Source organism: Pelodiscus sinensis, chromosome 4, assembly GCF_052426305.1.
Source record: "Pelodiscus sinensis isolate ZL-2025 chromosome 4, ASM5242630v1, whole genome shotgun sequence".
Taxonomy (NCBI): Eukaryota; Metazoa; Chordata; order Testudines; family Trionychidae; genus Pelodiscus; species Pelodiscus sinensis.
The window spans coordinates 1,906,845-1,929,766 of NC_143055.1; the positions used below are offsets into that span (position 1 = coordinate 1,906,845).

Genomic DNA, 22,922 nt, shown 5'->3' on the forward strand with positions numbered 1-22,922 from the left:
CCCCACATCTGCCTCCCGCACGGAGCAGGACGCTGGCCCGGGGGGCGGTTACAGCCTAAGCCCCCCCCCCCCGCAGGCGCACCCGCCCTAGGCATGTGGGGCTGGGCACGAGTGGCAAAGCATGTTAATACAATCCCCATCTCCACACAGCGCCCCCCACGCACCTCCCCCCACAGCCCAGCCCTGCAGTGCCGGGTCCTGCCGGGAGCGGCACGGCGGGGGGCGGGAGTGGCCCAGGCAGCGTCCCATGCCCCACAAGGGCCCCGCATGCCCACGCCCCAGCTCTCTCCGGCGCTGGCCCCAGGGGCTGGCCTCGGGGCCTGGCACCGGCGCACACCTGGACTGGGTCTGCAGAAGGTACCAGGCAGCTCAGCCGCCTCGCTGACCCACGGCTCGGGGGAGACCCAAAGCTTGGGGGGGGCCAGGGCCTGACACTTCTCCATCTCCCTCGGGGCTGGGGGCCTGGGCTGGGCCTACGGGAAGGCACCAGCCGCTAAGGGCAGAGCAGGCGCAGGGATCCTGTCTGGGACATTTAACCTGCCTCCGGAGTCATGGCCCGGCGCAGAACCCAGCCCCTCACCCCCGCTGGGCCCCGGCTCCTCTCCCAAGCCCCTGCAGGTGTCAATGTCTCCTGGGCCAGGTGGCGTCCTGCCCCGGGGGCGCTGTTCCCGGCCAGCACAGAGCTGTGCAGAGCGGCGCTGCCCCGCACTGTGCCAAAGGGCCCCCACTGCACTGAGCTCAGACAAAGCCAACGCCCTGCACCGCCAGCCCCACGTGATGGAGACCCGTTGCCCGGGGAGGAGGAGTGCGATGGTCCAGAACCCTTAGGGCATGCTCCAGAACCCCATAACACGCGAACTAGGGGGCACCAGGTTTAAAACAAACCAAAGGAAGTTTTTCTCCATGCAGCGCACAATCTGTGGAACTCCTTGCCACAGGATGCTGTGAAGACCAGGACTTTACAAAGAGCCAGATAAATCCATGGAGGTTAGGCCCATCGATGGCCGTTAGCCAGGCTGGGCAGGGAGGTGTGCCTGGCCTCTGTTTTTTCAGGGACGGGAATGAGCAACAGGGGAGGGATCACGTGATGGTTCCCTGTTCGGTTCCCTCTCTCTGGGGCCCGGGCGTTGGTCGCTGTGGGCAGACAGGACCCTGGGCCGGATGGACTCTTGGTCCGACCCAGCCTGGCCGTTCTGATGTTTTAACGCCGTGTCTACGCTAACAGGTGCCGGACTGCACCGTGCCGTTCCCTTTGCAGTGGCTGGCTCAGCTCTGCCCCGTCTTAACCGCACGCAGACGGCCTCTCCCGGGGCTGCAAGTGCCCTCCTACCCAGCCGCGCCCCGCTTGCGCTGCTCACCCCGACAGCGGCAGGGCCCGGGCGAGGCCTCCCCGGAGCAGGCAGCCCGTCCGGCTCGGCGCACGACCCGCACAGAGCTGCGGCAGGGAGTCGCGGGGAGGAAAGGAAAAGGAAAACCCGCGTGTGGCTCGCGCCGGCCAAGGGAGCCAGCCTCAGGGCCGGCCCTGCCGCGGGGCTCGTCGCCGAGAGCAGAGGGGCGAGAGGCCGAGAGACGGGGCCTCGGGACGCGGCAGCCCGGCCTCCATCCCAGGTGGTAATCACAGAAAGGAAGGAACATGGAAAAGGGGGGGAGAACCGCTCCCCCCACCCCAGGAAGGAGCCGAGATTGACAGCAAACAAGTGAGCCCCGAGCCCCCACTGACCCCCCCCACGGCTGCTCCCACCCCCCTCCGGCACCCCCGACTTTGACTAAGAGGAGAACGGGGGAAATAATAAGAAGCCGACGTCGGACTTCTTCACCTCGGAGCGCGGCAGCCGCGCATATGGGCCCGGGAGTTAAAAATAAAGACAATGCGCATACATTAGCATCCCTAATGCACCACGCTCCCCATTTAATATGCAAATTCCCAGCCACGCTGCCGAACACCTTCTGTTCCGAGCGCATAAATTTGAATTGGCAATTAGAATAATCTTGTATAATTAATGAAAAGCGTCAATTTTAGCTCCTAAGTAATTTGATTAACATGTTGATAGGGCACTTACCGGGCTCTCTAAACCAGTGGGGCTGGGCGCCAGGGGACGCGGGAGCGGGGCGCCCGGGGAGGGGGAGCCTGGCCCCCCAGCTGACCTGGGCAAGGACGGGCTGCTGCGGGGCAGGAAGGCAGGGCGGGGCCGTGGAGAGTCGCTGGAAGGAGACAGGCCACCCCCATGCTGGAGGGAACGATGGGAAACCCGGGGGGGAAGGGGCCTCACTTTATCCGAAGGGGCCTTTCCGGGGCGCCGGGTGGACTTGGCCTTTCGTCCCGCTCTCCGCCGGCGGTTCCTGCTGCCCCCGGTTCACAGCGCGACGCCCTTCGCTGGGGCTTTGCCTCGCCTTGAGAGCGGGGGCGGCCCAGCTGGGGGGTCCCTGCAGAGCTCCCTGCTCCCCCGGGCTTTGGTGCAGGTGGGGGCCAAGGTTTTCCATTCAAGTGCGGAAGAAATGTTGTTGTGTGCACGGAGGCATGTGTGGATGTGCACCACCAGGAGAAACAGGCTGCTGGCTGCTGCTGGCTGGGGGCGCTCTGCCAATCCGTGGGGCAGCACCGGAATCTCTCCTGGGTGGCTGCCCCAGTGCCTGGCTTCCACACAACGCTGGGCGGCGTGCAGGGGGAAGGAGGAACAGGCTCCCCAGCTTCCCCTAGGCAGTGACTCAGACACCCCAGAGGGGCCAGTGGCCAGAGGAGGCCCAGAGCCCTATGGTGTGAGGCTGAGGGCGGGGCCAGGCTCTTAGCCATGGAGCTTAGGGGCTGGAGCCGGGTGCAGGGGAGGGGGCTACGATTGGACACAGGGAGAGAGACCTTCCTGAAGCCCAAGCACTTGCCCTCTGGTTGCCTTGGAAATCCCGTGGGGCCCTAAGTCGGTGGGGGAGTCATAGTCGGGCACCTGGCTGACAGGGGAGTCACAGCCGGGTTCTTGGCCGACAGGGGAGTCTCAGTTCTTTTCTAACCCTGTTAAAGTCCTGTTCTTCACAACATCCCCTGGCAAGGAGTTCCACAGGTTGACTGTGCACTGCATGAAGGAAACCTTCCTTTTGATTGTTTTAAACCTAGTACCTCTTCATTTCCTTTGGTGGCCCCTCGTTCATGTGTTAAGGGAACAAGTAAATAACTTTTCCTTATTCACGTTCTCCACTCCAGCCATGATTTTATAGACCTGGCCCTGATCTGTGGAACTCCTTGCCACTACAGAGAAGAGGCCACAACCCATAAACGACCCACATGGCTCATTCCTTCACTAAGTCCTTCATGCACGGACCCGTCCCCCACCCACGCCCCCAAGGAACTCGGGAGGGAGAGGCTGTTCTCCCTCGTGATTCGAGGGCGCGGGGGGGCCGGTCAGAGTTGCCGCGCAGGGCCGGGCAGCTGCCAGCTCTGCAGAGGGGGAAGCTACGGCCCGACGGGAGGAGACAGGCGCGACTGTAACCCAAGGGGCAGGGACCACGCAAGGCGCGGCCAGGCCTCCCTCGAGGACAAAGCTGGCCCAGAGCCAGAGCAGAAGGGACCTCAGGAGTCAGGGTGTCCAGCCCCCTGCCCAAGGCAGGACCAGCCCGACTCCATCAGCCCGGCCAAGCCTTGGTCCAGCTGGGACTGAAACCTTCTAGGGATGGAGAATCCCCCCCTCCCTAGGGAACCAGCCCAGGGCTCCCCCCCCCCGCCTAATGTCCGACCTGGACCTCCCCCCCGCAACCTGAGCCCATTGCTCCTCGTTCTGCATCCGCCCCCCTGAGAACAGCCTCTCGCCAGCCTCTTGGGAACCCCCCTGCAGGGAGCTGCCGGCTGCTCCCCAATCCCCCCTCGCTCTTCCCTTCTGCAGACGGAACAAGCCCCAGCCCCTCAGCCCCCTCGTAGGTCGTGCTCTCCAGCCCCCTTTCATCGCCCCCCCCCCGGCCCCTCTCCAGTGCGCCCACGTCCTTCCTGTGGGGGGGGGCCTGGACCCTTCCTGTAGGGGGGGGGCCCTCCGGCCCCTGCAGCGTTCCTCAGCTGGGCCCGGCCCGGGACCGCTCCCCCCTCCGCATGGGGCACAGCACCCGGCCAGCGCGGGCCGGCCTGGCTCTGCCCTCCCGCTCTCCGGCCAGGAGCGGGCCAGTGTCCCGGGGGCGGACACCTCCTGGCACGGAGCCCCCGCCCCAGCTGCCACGGGCCCGGCTCCTTGACTCCTCCCCAGAGCGCGCGCCTTCCGGCGGGTCCTGCAGGCAGGAGGCTGTGAGCAGCAGAGCCCCGATTCCCCAGCCAGCCCCCCCGCTGCCCGGCCCGGCCTGCCCCCAGAACCAGGCAGGATGGGCTCCGTGGGCCGCGCTGGGGGCGAGGACACTCCGCTGGCAGCAAGGCGGGGCCCTGGGCTCGCACCCCATCGCTCTTACCCGGGGGCTCCCCTGGAGCGGCCTGCACCCCCTCCCGGCAGCAGAGAGGGACAGACAAACAGGGTTGTGTAGGGACAGGGGGACGGAGCGCCCTGCCCCCGGCATGCTGCCCGCACTGGGGCCAGAGGGGCGCGAAGGGCCGTGGCACACAATGGCCTGCCACGGGCCGGGAGGGGTTTGAGTCTTTCCCCGTCAGGGCCTTTGCTCTCCGGCCTCAACCGCACATGGCACAGGCACCGAGGCACACAAAGCCCAGGGGGGCTCTTCCCCCTCCCAGCGCCCAGCACACAGGCAGGAACACGCCGGGCATTGGGACAGTGCACACGCACACTAACACATGTGCTCACAACTGCCCACACACGCTAGCACACACACTAAAACGTGTGCTCACAACTGCCCCCCACACGCTAGCACACACACTACCACGTGTGCTCACAACCGCCAAGACACACACATGCTAGCATACAGACTGGGGGTCTGTCTACACTACCCCCCTAGTTCCAACTAGCGGGGTAATGTAGTCATTCGGAGTTGCAAATGAAGCCTGGGATTTGAATTTCCCGGGCTTAATTTGCATGAAGCCGGGCGCCGCCATTTTTAAATGCCGGCTAGTTCGGACTGCGTGCCTGCGGCTACACGCGGCTACACGCGGCTACACGCGGCACGGACTAGCTAGTTCGGACTGCGTGCCCGCGGCTACACGCGGCTACACGCGGCTACACGCGGCACGGACTAGCTAGTTCGGACTAGCCTTCCTATCGGAACTAGCTGTACGCCTCGTTCCACGACGGGGAAGTGCTGTAACAGCGACAGGCTGACGCCCTCGGACAGACCAAGGACCGGGCAGCCTGGGGCCGTGCGGCTGGAAGGGAGCCAGGCGGGCAGTGGCCAAGGTGCCTGTCCAACTCCACTGGGCGCTGCAAGGCCCAGCCCCAGGTGCCCGGGCTCCTCTGTGGGGCAGAGGCGAGAGACCAGAGGGGAGCCCCCGGTTACCCCCCGACTGGCAGGAGCGACGGGGCGGGGTGTTCTCCTCACCCGGTCGCCTCTTCCGCCAGGGCACCCGGCACAGTGGGCATGGGCTGGACGCACCCTCGGTCTGACCCCATGTGACCGGTTGGTACCACCCCCAACACACACGGACAGAGTCACACACGCTAACACACGCACATACACCCCAACACACACATACAGAGTCACACACGCTAACACACGCACATACACCCCAACACACACATACAGAGTCACACACGCTAACACACGCACATACACCCCAACACACATGTACAGTCACACGCGCTAACACACGCACATACACCCCAACACACACGTACAGAGTCACACGCGCTAACACATGCACATACACCCCAACACACACGTACAGAGTCACACGCACTGACACACGCACATACACCCCAACACACACGTACAGAGTCACACGCGCTAACACATGCACATACACCCCAACACACACGTACAGAGTCACACGCACTGACACACGCACATACACCCCAACACACACGTACAGAGTCACACGCACTGACACACGCACATACACCCCAACACACACGTACAGAGTCACGCGCACTAACACACGCACATACACCCCAACACACACGTACAGAGTCACACGCGCTAACACACGCACATACACCCCAACACACACATACAGAGTCACACGTGCTAACACACGCACATACACCTCAACACACACGTACAGAGTCACACGCGCTAACACACGCACATACACCCCAACACACACGTACAGAGTCACACACGCTAACACACGCACATATACCCCAACACACACGTACAGAGTCACACGCGCTAACACACGCACATACACCCCGACACACATGGACAGAGTCACACGCGCTAACACACGCACATACACCCTGACACACAGACAGATTCACACGCATTACCACACGCACATACACCCTGATACACAGGCAGATTCACACACATTAACACACACACATGCAGCCTGACACACACGGACAGGCTCACACACGCTAACACAGTGCATACACAGTGCAGACGATACTAAACTGTTCAAGATAGTCAAGACCAAAGCAGACTGTGAAGAACTTCAAGAAGATCTCACCAAACTGAGTGATTGGGCAACAAAATGGCAAATGAAATGTAACGTGGATAAGTGTAAAGTAATGCACATCGGGAAAAATAACCCCAACTATACGTACAGTGTGATGGGGGCTAATCTGGCTACGACAAATCAGGAAAGATCTTGGAGTTATCGTGGACAGTTCTCTGAGAACTTCCACACAGTGTGCAGCGGCGGTCAAAAAGGCAAATAGGATGCTAGGAATTATTAGGAAAGGGATAGAAAATAAGACCCAGAATATCTTACTGCCCCTGTATAAAACTATGGTACGCCCACATCTTGAATACTGTGTACAGATGTGGTCTCCTCACCTCAAAAAAGATATTTTGCCCTTGGAAAGGGTTCAGAAAAGGGCAACTAAAATGATTCGGGGTTTGGAACGGGTCCCATATGAGGAGAGGTTAAAGCGACTGGGACTTTTCTGTTTAGAAAAGAGGATACTGAGGGGGGATATGATAGAGGTCTATAAAATCATGAGTGGTGTGGAGAGGGTGCATAAAGAAAAGTTATTTACTTGTTCCCATAATAGAAGAACTAGAGGACACCAAATGAAATTAATGGGTAGCAGGTTTAAAACTAATAAAAGAAAGTTCTTCTTCACACAGCGTGTTGTCAACCTGTGGAACTCCTTGCCAGAGGAGGCGGTGAAGGCTAGGACTAGAACAGAGTTTAAAGAGAAGCTAGATAATTTCATGGAGGTTAGGTCCATAAAAGGCTATTAGCCAGGGGATAAAATGGTGTCCTTGGCCTCTGTCTGTCAGAGGCTGGAGAGGGATGGCAGGAGACAAATCGCTTGATCATTGTCTTCGGTCCACCCTCTCTGGGGCACCTGGTGCTGGCCACGGTTGACAGACAGGCTACTGCGCTAGATGGACCTTTGGTCTGACCCGGTACAGCCGTTCTTATGTACACCCCAACACACACGGAGAGGGTCACACATGCTAACACACGCACATACATCCGGACACACACGGAAAGGGACACACACTAACACACACACACGCACCCATACCCTGACACCCATGGACAGGCTCACACATGCAAACGCACGCACTCACCTATGCCCCGACACGCACAGACAGGCTCCCACACGCTAACGCACGCACCCAGACACACTCGGACCCACACGCTACCAGACTACACGGGCCCTGCTCTGTCCTGATTGGCCAGGCACAGCCTGGCCTCGGCTTCCCCTGTTCCGATGGGACGGGTAGACGAGGCCCCGGTGCAGGAACTGGGGGGCCGCTCCCCTCCCCGGCCGCGTGGTGGCAGCTGCATGGCTCGGTCCCGGTGCCAAGGGACAGGGAGGGGTGATTTGCATATGCAATTAGCTAACGAGCTCCCTTCCCTTCGCCACACATCTGGCTCCCTGCATCACACCTCGTCTCGCAGACTGGCAGCTGGCCCCCCCCAGGCACCCTGGGCCATTGCCTGGCTCCCTTTCTGCCTGGCAGGCCCCCCAGATGTCTCCCCACGGGGAGCCCTGGCCCCCGGGGCCGCGGCACGTTCCTTCGCGTCCTGCCATGGCCGCCTGCTGCCTCCGCCGGGCCAGGAGTCCTCCTCCCTGCACCCCACACTGCTGAGGGGCACGGGCGCCCTGCCAATGTGGCTTCCCCGGCCCAGTGCCAGCCGGGCCACTCCCCGCCCCCTGCCACAGGGCACAGACCCAGCCAGCCGGGCCACTCCCCGCCCCCTGCCACGGGGCACAGACCCAGCCTGCTGGGCCACTCCCCGCCCCCTGCCACGGGGCACAGACCCAGCCTGCCGGGCCACTCCCCGCCCCCTGCCACGGGGCCACAGACCCAGCCTGCCGGGCCACTCCCCGCCCTCAGCCACGGGGCCACAGACCCAGCCAGCCGGCCTTCCCGGGCCACTCCCCGCCCCCTGCCACGGGGCCACAGACCCAGCCAGCCGGCCTTCCCGGGCCACTCCCCGCCCCCTGCCACGGGGCACAGACCCAGCCTGCCGGGCCACTCCCCGCCCCCTGCCACGGGGCACAGACCCAGCCTGCCGGGCCACTCCCCGCCCCCTGCCACGGGGCCACAGACCCAGCCTGCCGGGCCATTCCCCGCCCCCTGCCACGGGGCCACAGACCCAGCCTGCCGGGCCACTCCCCGCCCCCTGCCATGGGGCACAGACCCAGCCTGCCGGGCCACTCCCCGCCCCCTGCCACGGGGCACAGACCCAGCCTGCCGGGCCATTCCCCGCCCCCTGCCACGGGGCACAGACCCAGCCTGCCGGGCCATTCCCCGCCCCCTGCCACGGGGCACAGACCCAGCCTGCCGGGCCACTCCCCGCCCCCTGCCACGGAGCACAGACCCAGCCTGCCGGGCCATTCCCCGCCCCCTGCCACGGGGCACAGACCCAGCCTGCCGGGCCACTCCCCGCCCCCTGCCACGGGGCACAGACCCAGCCTGCCGGGCCATTCCCCGCCCCCTGCCATGGGGCACAGACCCAGCCTGCCGGGCCATTCCCCGCCCCCTGCCACGGGGCACAGACCCAGCCTGCCGGGCCACTCCCCGCCCCCTGCCACGGGGCCACAGACCCAGCCTGCCGGGCCACTCCCCGCCCCCTGCCACGGGGCACAGACCCAGCCTGTGTGCTCAGCGGGGGGCTGGTCATTGGACTCCGAGCCAGCCAAACCGCGTCTACCCACGGTTTCCAGAAAGATGCACCCGCGGGCAGAGGCCAACGGCAGGAAATTTCAGCCTGAGCAAGGCGGGGGTGAGGCCAGGCGGCCGTAGCCAGCGGCAGTTTCTGCGGCATCCTCTGGGTGTCAGAGCAGGGCCCGCGTGAGCGCTGCTGCCTCCTCCGGGGCGTCTGCATTTCAGCCCGTGGTCCCAGGGCCCTTGGGGTTACACAGACGTGGAACATTGCAAGGCCCCCGACTCGCCGCTGGGGGCTCAGCCCAGGGCATCTCTGCCCCAGCAGCCGCGCGGCCCCGGGAATCGCAGCCGGCCACGGAGCCCTTCGCCCCTCCTCCCGCCGTGGCAGGGCCAAAAGGCAGTGGGCGGGGGAAGGGGAGCTGCAGCCACGCTCCTTGTGGGCAAGCCTCTGCCTGGCAAAACCTGCCTCTGCAACTGGCTCCTTCGCAGAGACCCAGGCGCGCCCGGCGAGTCCCCGGCACAGCACGGCGAGTCCCCGGCACAGCCCTGCGAGGCCCCGGCACGGCACGGCGAGGCCCCGGCACGGCCCTGCGAGTCCCCGGCACAGCCCTGCGAGGCCCCGGCACGGCCCGGCGAGGCCCCGGCACAGCCCGGCGAGGCCCCGGCACAGCCCTGCGAGTCCCCGGCACAGCCCTGCAAGGCCCCGGCACAGCCCTGCGAGTCCCCGGCACAGCCCTGCAAGGCCCCGGCACGGCCCTGCGAGTCCCCAGCACAGCCCTGCGAGGCCCCAGCACGGCCCGGCGAGGCCCCGGCACGGCACGGCGAGTCCCCAGCACGGCCCAGCGAGGCCCCGGCACGGCCCTGCGAGGCCCCGGCACGGCCCGGCGAGGCCCCGGCACGGCCCGGCGAGGCCCCGGCACAGCCCGGCGAGGCCCCGGCACGGCCCTGCGAGTCCCCAGCACGGCCCGGCGAGGCCCCGGCACGGCCCGGCGAGGCCCCGGCACGGCCCTGCGAGGCCCCGGCACGGCCCGGCGAGGCCCCGGCACGGCCCGGCGAGGCCCCGGCACGGCCCGGCGAGGCCCCGGCACGGCCCTGCGAGGCCCCGGCACGGCCCGGCGAGGCCCCGGCACGGCCCGGCGAGGCCCCGGCACGGCCCTGCGAGGCCCCGGCACGGCACGGCGAGGCCCCGGCACGGCCCGGCGAGTCCCCGGCACGGCCCTGCGAGTCCCCAGCACGGCCCTGCGAGTGGACACGTGGCACGTCCCCTTGGTTACGTGTGCGTGGCTGACGAGCACAGCTGTGTGCAAACAGCCTGGGCACCTGGGAAAGGGAGCTGTGGGGGCGTGGGCACAGCCTGGGTGGGGAGGGGCGTTCGCACATGGGTGTGTGCCTGGCCTGGCGTGGCTGCACGTGGCGTGTCCGAGGGGCTGGCTGGACACCACGTCAATGTCACCCTCGCACGGGGAGGGCACGGTGGGTGCCCCGTGAGCGCGCCTGCTCTCCGCACGGTGAGCCCGGCAGCGTCCCGGCACGACGCTCGCGCACGTCCCCGTGGGGCTCGCGGCAGCAGCTGTGTGTTGTGTGTTATTTATCTGTTGTCGTTGCGGTGCAAGCGGCGGGCTGGCGGCAAATGTCACTTCCGCCATCTGCCGCGTCTGGCTGCCTGGCTGCCGCGCAGGGGGCGGAGTGGGAGCGGCAGGCAGGGAGCCCGCGGGCAGGAAAGCAGCCGGGACGGCTGGCTCCCACGCGCTGCGGAGGGGGCTCCGGGCAGGCGACGAGACCAAGGCCTCAGCAGCCAAACCTGCCCCGGGATACCCCTTGGGAGGGAGCCACGAGCCGGGGCCGGAGCCAGCAGAGGCCCCGAGGGCCTTGGCGCACCCCAAGCCTGCTCCCCTCCCGCCTCTGACTCCCGGGGCCCAGCGCCCCGACAGGCCCCTCGAGCCGCGACCCCCAGTGGCACCGGTCCGGGCAGGAGCCGGGGGAGCCGGGCGACGCACAAGGCGCTGCCCAATTCGCGGTGGCCGCGGCGGGGAGGACGCGAGTCTGGCCCGCTGGCACGGGGGGGGGGGCCTCCCTCGTTTGCCCAACGTACAGACCCGCTTTAGGCCCCGATCCGGGGCACACGCTGGGGCAGGAACCCAGGGCTGGCGCTGCCGAGGGCGGCACTCGCTCCCCGGATCCCCAAGGGGCCCCCGCCCCCTGCCCCTCCCGGACCTGTGGGGCCCCAAGGAGCCGGCGACTCGGGGGGCTCTGAGGGGGGAATTCACACCCCACCCTGCTCCCGGGAGGCAGGGTCGCATGGGCCAGACGGCAAACGCTCCCTGCTGCTCTTTGGCCCTTCCTGTGACCCTGGCCTGCCCCCCAGCTCTGCCCTGCCCCCCGACAAGCCGGGCCTGGGGATTTTCGGGGGCCCGTCTGTCTCCTTGGCCTTGCTGAAAGCACCAACCCCCGGGGCACTTGTCTCACACAGGGCCAGCGTGCAGCCCCGGCCCCCGGCGGCAGAGGGCAGGGGGTTGGCGCAGGGGCGCGCTGCCGGAAGCCCCTGCCCATGGCTCGTGGCCCGGGTGGGCCCGTTGGCGCAGCAGGGAAAGGCCCCCGGCAGCAAGGCGGCAGGCCGGGGATGGCTCTTCCCCAGGAGAACGTGCCGGGAGAGCCATGGGCCCAGCGGAGACACGGGGGGGGGGGGGGGGGGCGCAGAACTGACCCCTCCCCACACTTCACACGCCCTGGAGCCCCAGCCATAGTCACAAGGCGACAGTCCCCCGGGGCCGAGCCCGAGCGCTGGCACAATGCCCACGCCGGAGGCACTGACCAGCAACAGCAGGGCTGGAACTCGGCTTCTCCTGCCGCTGCAGCAGACGGAGAATCGCTGCTAGAGCAGTACAGGGCCTATGACACACAGTGCAACAGTTCTGATTCCCTCCAGCAGAGCACAGTCACACACAGAGTCCAGCCCACGGCCTGTCTGACAGCAGCCAGCCCAAGAAACCCCATAACTGGGTGATTATGGACTCGCCTCCCAGGTCCGGAGCTGAGGGGTGGGTCATGGCCAGAGCTGGCAGGAGTCACCCCCCCCGTCTCCCCCCGAGGGGCCATGCCCCGCTCCACGCCCCACCGCCCCCAGCGTGTGACCCACAGTTCAACCCCTCCACACACCCCGGCAGGGCGACTCTCACCAGCCGTGCTGGGCCCATGACACACAGCGGGGCAGCTCTGTGCGCACCCAGCAGAGGGCAGCGGCGACCCAGGGACCCCGGCTCAGCCGCAGGCGCTTACAAAGCCCAAGAGCTCCGGGACCAGCTGCTCGTTTCCATGGCAACGCGCGGGTCCTCAGCCAGCTCCCCCCTCCCCTCCCGGGGGGGCTGGTGCATGGGGCAGGGAGCCCCACAGGCCCCTTTGGAAAGCCCCATGGCAGAGGCCCTGCTGCCCCAGCAGGGTGCGAACCCTCGGCCCGGGTCTGCCTCGCAACAGGCAGAGCAGCTCCATCGGCAGGGGCCGCAGTCCCGCGGCCGGGGGTCCCGGGGATGGCGGGGGACATTGGGGGGGTCCTGTGGCCGGGGGCGCTGGGGGGGTCCCGTGGCTGGGGCACTTGGGGTAGAGGGGGTCCTGTGGTTGGGGCACTGGGGGGGGTCCCGTGGCCGGGGGTTCTGGGGGGGTCCCGTGGCCGGGAGTTCTGGGGGGGTCCCGTGGCTGGGGATGCTGGAGGGGGTCCCGTGGCTGAGGGCACTGGGGGGGGGTCCCCTGACCGGGGGCGCTGGGGGGGTCCCGTGGCTGGGGCACTTGGGGTGGGGGGGGTCCTGTGGTTGGGGCACTGGGGGGGGTCCCGTGGCCGGGGGTTCTGGGGGGGGTCCCATGGCCGGGGGCGCTGGAGGGGGTCCCATGGCTGGGGGGCATGGGGGGGGTCCCCTGACCGGGGGCGCTGGAGGGGGTCCCGTGGCTGGGGGCATTGGGGGGGGTCCCCTGACCGGGGGCGCTGGAGGGGGTCCCATGGCTGGGGGGCATGGGGGGTCCCCTGACCGGGGGCGCTGGAGGGGGTCCCATGGCTGGGGGGCATGGGGGGGGGGGGTCCCCTGACCGGGGGCGCTGGAGGGGGTCCCGTGGCTGGGGGCATTGGGGGGGGTCCCCTGACCGGGGGCGCTGGGGGGTCCCGTGGCTGGGCCACTTGGGGTGGGGGGGTCCCATGGTTGGGGCACTGGGGGGGGTCCCGTGGCCGGGGGCGCTGGAGGGGGTCCCATGGCTGGGGGCATTGGGGGGGGTCCCCTGACCGGGGGCGCTGGGGGGTCCCGTGGCTGGGGCACTTGGGGTGGGGGGGTCCCATGGTTGGGGCACTGGGGGGGGTCCCGTGGCCGGGGGCGCTGGAGGGGTCCCCTGGCCGGGGGCGCTGGAGGGGGTCCTGTGGCTGGGGGTATTGGGGGGGTCCCCTGACCGGGGGCGCTGGGGGGTCCCCTGGCCGGGGGCATTGGGAGGGGTCCCCTGACCGGGGGCGCTGGGGGTCCCGTGGCACGTGGGGCCGAGAGGGCCGGGGCGTCGGCGGGGCCCCTCACCTGTCGATGATGACGGGGTCGGACGGGGTCTCGTTGCGGTTCCCACAGCTCTTCTTGTCACAGCAGCGGCTGGGCCGGGCGGGGGAGAGACAAGAGCTGGGGTGAGGGGGGAACACCTGGCCCCCCACGCCCGGGCTGCCCTGAGCGCCCGCCACTCCCCTCCTGCGGGGGGCAATGGTACAGGGCAGCCAGGCTGAGAACCCCGCAGGCCCCCCCCGCCCCACGCTGCCCCCAGCCCTTTCCCTCCCCCGACACCTCCATAGAGGCCCCCCCAGACCAGCCCTGCCCCCAGAGCCGCAGCCAGGGCCTGTGGGGATCCAGCCTGGGGCAGCAGCCAGACCCAAGACCCATGGGGAAGCCCCAGAGAGCCGGCTGCTGCCTGGGGGTCCCAGCCCTTCCTGAGCCTGGGGGGGCCAGGAGCACGGTTCCTGGGGGGGCGTCTGTCATGCCCCCGTCACGTTACTGGATTCTGAGGGGAGCAGGCAGGTCACTGCTGCACCCATGGGGGGGCACAAAGGGGCCATGTGAGGGGTCAAGCGAAAGCCTCTCTTCTGCTGGCTCTGGGCGTGCTCCTCGTGCGACTGTAACGTCGGAGACGCTGTGAGCACGGGCTCTGCGGATCCGACTATTCCCTGCGGGGCTGAGCAACGGGCGAGGGAGCTCGGCCTAGGGACAACGGCCCTCCATAGCCCAGGGACACCCCTCCAGAACGGGGACCGATACCTAGGGGCTGCCAGCAGGGGACACAGGGACAGGCCACGGGCCAGGTGACCTGCTGCAGCCAAGAAGAGACCCGGAAGGAGGGATACAGGGGCCATGTGGCCGACTCCATTTGGTGCTCAGCTCAGCACTTCATCCCAGACGCGGCCTCGCAGGGAATCACCAGCCGGGAAGACCTGTGAACCCATCCTGGCATAGGATGCGCACCAAGGACTTTTAAACCAGCAGCTGTAACATCTCTGCTAGAGCCTGCACTGAGGACTGGGAGATTCGGTGCATGTAACGTAGGATCCTTTAACAGCCTCACTCTCAGGCTTTTCTTTCTCGTAGCAATAAACCTTTAGATGTTCGATGCTACAGGATTGGCCCAGCGTGATTTGTGGGTAAGATCCAGAGGGGAAATTGTCCAGGGATCTGTGGCTGGTTTCTTGGAACCGGACAGGACTTGTTCAGGGTAGGTGGGTTTGGGTGCTAGGACCCCCAACCCGTCTGTTAGTCCTGGGGCTGTTTGGGGCACGGATATTGCTGGGGTGTTCGAGGGGTTTTGCTCGTGAGGCTCCAGACAGGCAGCTGAAGCGCTCGGTGGGACTGGTGTGTGGCCTGGTTGGGGAGGTCTCCAGTCTGGGGGCTGTAAGGAGCCCCAAATCTGAGCAATTTGCCCTGAGCGGACGCCCTCAGCTGTGCCCAGACCCGGCCCGGCCCATCACACCCCCTGGCTTGGAGCTGGGGGTTAATCACAGGGGGGCAAAGCTGCAGGACTGGCCCAGCAAGCCAGCCCCTGCCTGCCCACCCAAGGAAGGGGCCCCGGGGTGTCGTTGGCTGGGGACAGGGGACCCCACGGAGCCCTGGGGGGCAGGGAGCCAGCCAGGCCCAGCACGCGGCCGGGAGCTTGGGCGACCCGGCTCCTCCCCGACCTGGGGCAAAACGCCACTTGGGCATCTGGGGGCTCAGACCCCTGGCCCCTCTAGCTAAACGCCCCCGCCCTGGGCACGTGGGGGGGGGGGTCGCTGCTCACCGGGGGGTCGGAACCACTGCCTTGTGGGGGGTTCTGCCCCCCATCTCCCAGCCTGGCCCCACTGCAGCCACGGGCAGCGCTGCCCCCCATCTCCCAGCCCGGCCCCACTGCAGCCACGGGCAGCGCTGCTCCCCATCTCCCAGCCCGGCCCCACTGCAGCCACGGGCAGCGCTGGCCCCCATCTCCCAGCCCGGCCCCACTGCAGCCACGGGCAGCGCTGCCCCCCATCTCCTAGCCCAGCCCCACTGCAGCCACAGGCAGCGCTGGCCCCCATCTCCCAGCCCGGCCCCACTGCAGCCACGGGCAGCGCTGCCCCCCATCTCCCAGCCTGGCCCCACTGCAGCCACGGGCAGCGCTGCCCCCCATCTCCCAGCCTGGCCCCACTGCAGCCACGGGCAGCGCTGCCCCCCATCTCCCAGCCTGGCCCCACTGCAGCCACGGGCAGCGCTGCCCCCCATCTCCCAGCCTGGCCCCACTGCAGCCACGGGCAGCGCTGCCCCCCATCTCCCAGCCCGGCCCCACTGCAGCTGGAGCCCCAGGCAGGGCGGGCGGAGGGCTGCCCCACGAGGGGGCGGTAGCCGGCCGGCAGCGGGCCCAGGGGCTCGGTGGCACACAAAGAAGGGGGGGTGAGCAGCCCCTCGCCCCGTCCCCTGGGCCCCGGGCTCATTAGCGAGGCTCCTGGAGATCAATTAGCCGGGACGGCGGCGCTGACGCAGCCGCTAATTCCCACAAACACCGCGCCAGCAGTAAACACGGCGGCGGTAATGGGGCACCAGGGACCAGCTGGGGGAGGGACGCTCCCGGCCCCGTGGCCCCCCCGCCGTGTGCCGCTGCCCGGGCCCTCGGCCCCCAGCACCCAGCCTGGCTCGGCTGCCCCCTCCCCGGGTGCCTGGCCTGGGCGGCCGTGGGGCTCAGTGCCGGGGTGGGCGCCGGGGGGTCTGGCTCCCTGCAGTCGGCCGTGCCCAGGGGCGAGCCCTGCAGTGGGGGGCTGGGGACATGGGCCTTGGGCAGGGTGGGGGGCCTGGCAGGGCAGGGCCCAGGGATACAGGGGGCTGGGCAGGGTGGGAGCTGGGGACACAGGGGGCCCTGGGCAGGGCTGGGGATGTGGGCAGGGGGCCAGGGGCCCTGGGCAGGGTGGGGCCCGGGGACCCAGGGGGCCCTGGGCAGTACGGGGGCCAGGGATGCGGGCAGGGGGCCGGGGACACAGGGGGCCCTGGGCAGTACGGGGACCAGGGATGCGGGCGGGGGCCGGGGATACGGGCAGGGGCCGGGGATACGGGCGGGGGCCGGGGACACAGGGGCCCCGGGCAGGGCGGGGGCCGGGGATACGGGCGGGGGCCGGGGATACGGGCGGGGGCCGGGGACACAGGGGCCCCGGGCAGGGCGGGGGCCGGGGATACGGGCGGGGGCCGGGGATACGGGCGGGGGCCGGGGACACAGGGGCCCCGGGCAGGGCGGGGGCCGGGGATACGGGCGGGGGCCGGGGACACAGGGGGCCCCGGGCAGGGCGGGGGCCGGGGATACGGGCGGGGGCCGGGGATACGGGCGGGGGCCGGGGACACAGGGGCCCCGGGCAGGGCGGGGGCCGGGGATACGGGCGGGGGCCGGGGATACGGGCGGGGGCCGGGGACACAGGGGCCCTGGGCAGGGCGGGGGCCGGGGATACGGGCGGGGGCCGGGGATACGGGCGGGGGCCGGGGACACAGGGGCCCCGGGCAGGGCGGGGGCCGGGGATACGGGCGGGGGCCGGGGATACGGGCGGGGGCCGGGGACACAGGGGGCCCCGGGCAGGGCGGGGGCCGGGGATACGGGCGGGGGCCGGGGATACGGGCGGGGGCCGGGGACACAGGGGGCCCCGGGCAGGGCGGGGGCCGGGGATACGGGCGGGGGCCGGGGATACGGGCGGGGGCCGGGGACACAGGGGCCCCGGGCAGGGCGGGGGCCGGGGATACGGGCGGGGGCCGGGGATACGGGCGGGGGCCGGGGACACAGGGGGCCCCGGGCAGGGCGGGGGCCGGGGATACGGGCGGGGGCCGGGGATACGGGCGGGGGCCGGGGACACAGGGGGCCCCGGGCAGGGCGGGGGCCGGGGATACGGGCGGGGGCCGGGGACACAGGGGCCCCGGGCAGGGCGGGGGCCGGGGATACGGGCGGGGGCCGGGGACACAGGGGGCCCCGGGCAGGGCGGGGGCCGGGGATACGGGCGGGGGCCGGGGATACGGGCGGGGGCCGGGGACACAGGGGCCCCGGGCAGGGCGGGGGCCGGGGATACGGGCGGGGGCCGGGGATACGGGCGGGGGCCGGGGACACAGGGGGCCCCGGGCAGGGCGGGGGCCGGGGATACGGGCGGGGGCCGGGGATACGGGCGGGGGCCGGGGACACAGGGGCCCCGGGCAGGGCGGGGGCCGGGGATACGGGCGGGGGCCGGGGATACGGGCGGGGGCCGGGGACACAGGGGGCCCCGGGCAGGGCGGGGGCCGGGGATACGGGCGGGGGCCGGGGATACGGGCGGGGGCCGGGGACACAGGGGGCCCCGGGCAGGGCGGGGGCCGGGGATACGGGCGGGGGCCGGGGATACGGGCGGGGGCCGGGGACACAGGGGGCCCCGGGCAGGGCGGGGACACACCCGGCTGGAGGGGGACCCACCCACAGACTCGCGCCCCCGGCTGAGCCCCCCACCCACCTGCACATGATCTCGTGGGTCAGCAGCACGCGGCACATCTCCGGGTTCTTGTCCTGCCCCTCGTAGATGATGGCCTGGAGGGAGAGCAGGGCTGAGGGGAGCCCCGCGACAGAGCTGCCCGGTAGGGGGGCCAGCCCAGCCCAGCCCCCACCCACAGGCCCTCCCCCGGCTGGTTGGGGGACGGGGGGCCAGGGGAGGGGGCGTCTTTAGGAAAGCCGGGCTGGGGGCAGGGCTGGACAGAGCGGGATCGGGGGGGGCGGGGTGGGGGTGGGGCGGGACAGAGCGGGATCGGGGGGGGGTGGGGGCGGGGCGGGGCGGGGCGGGACAGAGCGGGATCGGGGGGCGGGGTGGGGGCGGGGCGGGACAGAGCGGGATCGGGGGGCAGGGTGGGGGCGGGCTGGGAGTGGATGGGCTGGGTGCAGGGGGCAGCGGCAGGAGGGCAGGGCAGGGGTGGGCTAGATGGGGTGGAAACAGGAGGGCGGGACAGGTCGGGGGCAGGGCTGGATGGGTCGGGATCAGGGGGGCAGGGCTGGATGGGTCGGGATCAGGGGGGCAGGGCTGGGAGGGGCGGGCTGGATGGGTCGGGATCAGGGGGGCAGGGCTGGATGGGTCGGGATCAGGGGGGCAGGGCTGGAGGGGCGGGCTGGATGGGGCGGGATCAGGGGGGCAGGTGGATGGGTCGGGATCAGGGGGCAGGGCTGGATGGGTCGGGATCAGGGGGGCAGGGCTGGGAGGGGCGGGCTGGATGGGGGGGATCAGGGGGGGCAGGGCTGGGAGGGGCGGGCTGGATGGGGCGGGATCAGGGGGGCAGGGCTGGATGGGTCGGGATCAGGGGGGCAGGGCTGGGAGGGGCGGGCTGGATGGGTCGGGACCAGGGGGGCAGGGCTGGGAGGGGGCGGGCTGGACGGGGTGGGTGCAGGGGGGCAGGGCCGGAGAAGGCCGAGAGCCAGGCCAGGGCTGGGTGGCACCGCGGAGGCACCGGACTTGCTGAGATCGGTGACGGGGTCCGAGCCCCCAGCCTGCCCCCCCCGAGCTGTCCCTGCCCCCCCCCCCCGTTCCCCCCCAGGCCGGTACCTGCTTGGACATGGAGTCAATGAGCCGCACGTAGACGTCCTGCTCCGTCCGCAGCCCTGTGGGGCGAGAAGAGACGTTCTCACCCCGCCTGTGCAGCCCCACAGACCCCCAGCACCACCTACCCTGCCCCACACTGCCAGCCCTGCCCCCTGACCGCCCTGCCCTGCCCCCCACTGCCGGCCCTGCCCCCTGACCGCCCTGCCCCGCCCCACACTGCCGGCCATGCCCCCTGACAGCCCTGCCCCACACTGCCGGCCCTGCCCCCTGACAGCCCTGCCCCGCCCCACACTGCCGGCCCTGCCTCCTGACAGCCCTGCCCCGCCCCACACTGCCGGCCGTGCCCCCTGACAGCCCTGCCCCGCCCCACACTGCCGGCCCTGCCCCCTGACAGCCCTGCCCCGCCCCACACTGCCGGCCCTGCCTCCTGACAGCCCTGCCCCGCCCCACACTGCCGGCCGTGCCCCCTGACAGCCCTGCCCTGCCCCACACTGCCGGCCCTGCCCCCTGACAGCCCTGCCCTGCCCCCTGACAGCCCTGCCCCGCCCCACACTGCCGGCCCTGCCCCCTGACAGCCCTGCCCTGCCCCCTGACAGCCCTGCCCTGCCCCACACTGCCGGCCCTGCCCCGACAGCCCTGCCCTGCCCCCTGACAGCCCTGCCCCGCCCCACACTGCCGGCCCTGCCTCCTGACAGCCCTGCCCCGCCCCACACTGCCGGCCCTGCCCCCTGACAGCCCTGCCCTGCCCCACACTGCCGGCCCTGCCCCCTGACAGCCCTGCCCTGCCCCACACTGCCGGCCCTGCCCCCTGACAGCCCTGCCCCGCCCCACACTGCCGGCCCTGCCCCCTGACAGCCCTGCCCCGCCCCACACTGCCGGCCCTGCCCCCTGACAGCCCTGCCCTGCCCCACACTGCCGGCCCTGCCCCCTGACAGCCCTGCCCTGCCCCACACTGCCGGCCCTGCCCCCTGACAGCCCTGCCCCGCCCCACACTGCCGGCCCTGCCCCCTGACCGCCCTGCCCCACACTGCCGGCCCTGCCCCCTGACCGCCCTGCCCTGCCCCACACTGCCGGCCATGCCCCGTGACAGCCCTGCCCTGCCCCACACTGCCGGCCCTGCCCCCTGACAGCCCTGCCCTGCCCCACACTGCCGGCCCTGCCCCCTGACAGCCCTGCCCTGCCCCACACTGCCGGCCATGCCCCCTGACAGCCCTGCCCTGCCCCACACTGCCGGCCCTGCCTCCTGACAGCCCTGCCCTGCCCCCTGACAGCCCTGCCCCGCCCCACACTGCCGGCCCTGCCCCCTGACAGCCCTGCCCTGCCCCCTGACAGCCCTGCCCCGCCCCCCACTGCCGGCCCTGCCCCCTGACCGCCCTGCCCTGCCCCACACTGCCGGCCCTGCCCCCTGACAGCCCTGCCCTGCCCCACACTGCCGGCCCTGCCCCCTGACAGCCCTGCCCCGCCCCACACTGCCGGCCCTGCCTCCTGACAGCCCTGCCCTGCCCCACACTGCCAGCCGTGCCCCCTGCCGGCCCTGCCTTGCCCCACACTGCAGCCTTGCCCCACACTGTCACCCCACAGCCCCTGCCAGCCCTGCCCTACCCCACACTGTCACCCCACAGCTCCTGCCCCACACTGCCGCCCCACAGCCTCTGCCACCTGCAAGTGCACATGCTCCAGGACCTGCCCAGGCTATTTCTCCTGCAGCTGCAGGCGACAGTCCGGGGAGAGGAGCTGCTGCGAAGGTGCCGCTCGGCAGGTGGATGTGGGGCAGGGGGCCTGTCCGGCCCCAGCTGGACGCGGGACACACGGGGGGAGCTGGCACCGGGCGCGCTGGGCTGGGGACTGGGTCACACGGTGCTGGGGTCCCCGGCCCAGCGCCCCCAAACCTCCTGGTCCCGCAGCCCCGCCCCCGGCCCCCTTTACCGTTGCTGTACAGCAGCTGCAGGCGGTAGTGGATGCCGTTGTTGGTTTTCTCACCGTTCTGCTCCTGGGGGGGAGATGGCAGGTCGGGCGTTGGCTGGTCACTGGGACCCGAGCCCCCCGCTGCCCCGTGCCCCCTCCTTGCTGCCCCCCAGCTGGAAGCCAGGGCGGGGCTGGTCATAGGGCAGGAAGCAGGGAGGGGGCTGGACCCAATGAAAGGGTGTGGCCCAGGGAAGGGGCGGGGCCAACCATGCAGTGGGACCCAAGCAGGGGGTGTGGCCCAGGAGGGGCGGGGCTGAGCACAGAGAGGGGGCGGGGCCAGCCATGCAATGGGAGCCAGGCAGGGGCGTGGCCGGGCACAGAGGGGGGCGTGGCCCAGGAGGGGCGGGGCTGAGCACACAGCGGGGGCGGGCTCTCACCCTGTCCTTCTCCACGAAGTCGATGAAGGCGGTGCGCTCGATCTCCACGGGCTGCCCCTGCCGGTCGTACATGGCCAGCACGAAGTGGAAGAAGTTGGATTTCCGCAGGTTGGAGGGCGGCTGCTTCTCGAAGTGGGCGCGGGCCAGGCCCACCCCGCTGCAAAGGGGAGCGCAGGGCTCTGAGTGCCGGGAGAGCGCGGGACCCCCGCCGGGCTGTGCCCCCCGGCTCTGCCCACCTCCCCCACCTGCCCTGGCCGCCCTGCACTGCCCCTCGCAGGTCTCTGCCGCCCCAGCCCCGGCTGCCCCCCTCTGCGCTGCCCCTCAGGCCCTGCCCCCCCCGGCTGCCCCCTCCTGCGCTGCCCCTCAGGCCCTGCCCCCCGACCCCCGGCTGCCCCCCTCCGCACTGCCCCTCAGGCCCTGCCCCCCCCGGCTGCCCCCCTCCGCACTGCCCCTCAGGCCCTGCCCCCCCCGGCTGCCCCCCTCCGCACTGCCCCTCAGGCCCTGCTCCCGGCCCCCGGCTGCCCCCTCTGCGCTGCCCCTCAGGCCCTGCCCCCCGACCCCCGGCTGCCCCCTCCGCGCTGCCCCTCAGGCCCTGCCCCCGGCCCCCGGCTGCCCCCTCTGCGCTGCCCCTCAGGCCCTGCCCCCCGACCCCCGGCTGCCCCCCCCGCGCTGCCCCTCAGGCCCTGCCCCCCCCGGCTGCCCACCCCCTGCGCTGCCCCTCAGGCCCTGCCCCCCGACCCCCGGCTGCCCCCCTCCGCACTGCCCCTCAGGCCCTGCCCCCCGACCCCCAGCTGCCCCTCAGGCCCTGCCCCCCGACCCCCGGCTGCCCCCTCTGCGCTGCCCCTCAGGCCCTGCCCCCCAACCCCCGGCTGCCTCCCTCCGCGCTGCCCCTCAGGCCCTGCCCCCCGACCCCCGGCTGCCCCCCTCCGCGCTGCCCCTCAGGCCCTGCCCCCCGACCCCCGGCTGCCCCCTCTGCGCTGCCCCTCAGGCCCTGCCCCCCGACCCCCGGCTGCCCCCTCTGCGCTGCCCCTCAGGCCCTGCCCCCCGACCCCCGGCTGCCCCCCTCCGCGCTGCCCCTCAGGCCCTGCCCCCCGACCCCCGGCTGCCCCCCTCTGCGCTGCCCCTCAGGCCCTGCCCCCCGACCCCCGGCTGCCCCCTCTGCGCTGCCCCTCAGGCCCTGCCCCCCGGCCCCCGGCTGGCCCCCTCCGCGCTGCCCCTCAGGCCCTGCCCGCCCCCATCCCTACACCCCCACCCACAGCCAGAGGGGACTCTCCGGCGGCAGGTAGAAGAGAAGGGCTGTTGGTTCCCAGGGGCCCAGCGTAGCCCAGACTTGTTCCAGGAGCCAGGAGCCGCCAGTGCAGCCCAGCTGGGGGGCGGGGGGGGGCAGAGCCTCAGCTCTGGGC

General features: G+C 70.8%; 1 protein-coding gene across 3 annotated transcripts in view; it reads right to left on the reverse strand.

Annotated features, from left to right (window-relative positions):
• EBF4 (EBF transcription factor 4) overlaps positions 1–22,922 on the reverse strand; it is a 66,333-nt gene that overhangs the window by 24,502 nt on the left and 18,909 nt on the right. For all 3 annotated transcript variants that reach the window (XM_089777705.1, XM_089777704.1, XM_089777706.1), the window contains 5 exons: positions 21,520–21,676; positions 21,104–21,167; positions 19,181–19,236; positions 18,107–18,180; positions 13,689–13,757 (listed from right to left, as the gene is read on the reverse strand). In XM_089777705.1, the coding sequence (XP_089633831.1) occupies positions 13,689–13,757; positions 18,107–18,180; positions 19,181–19,236; positions 21,104–21,167; positions 21,520–21,676 (420 nt within the window). The remainder of the gene's footprint in view (positions 1–13,688; positions 13,758–18,106; positions 18,181–19,180; positions 19,237–21,103; positions 21,168–21,519; positions 21,677–22,922) is intronic.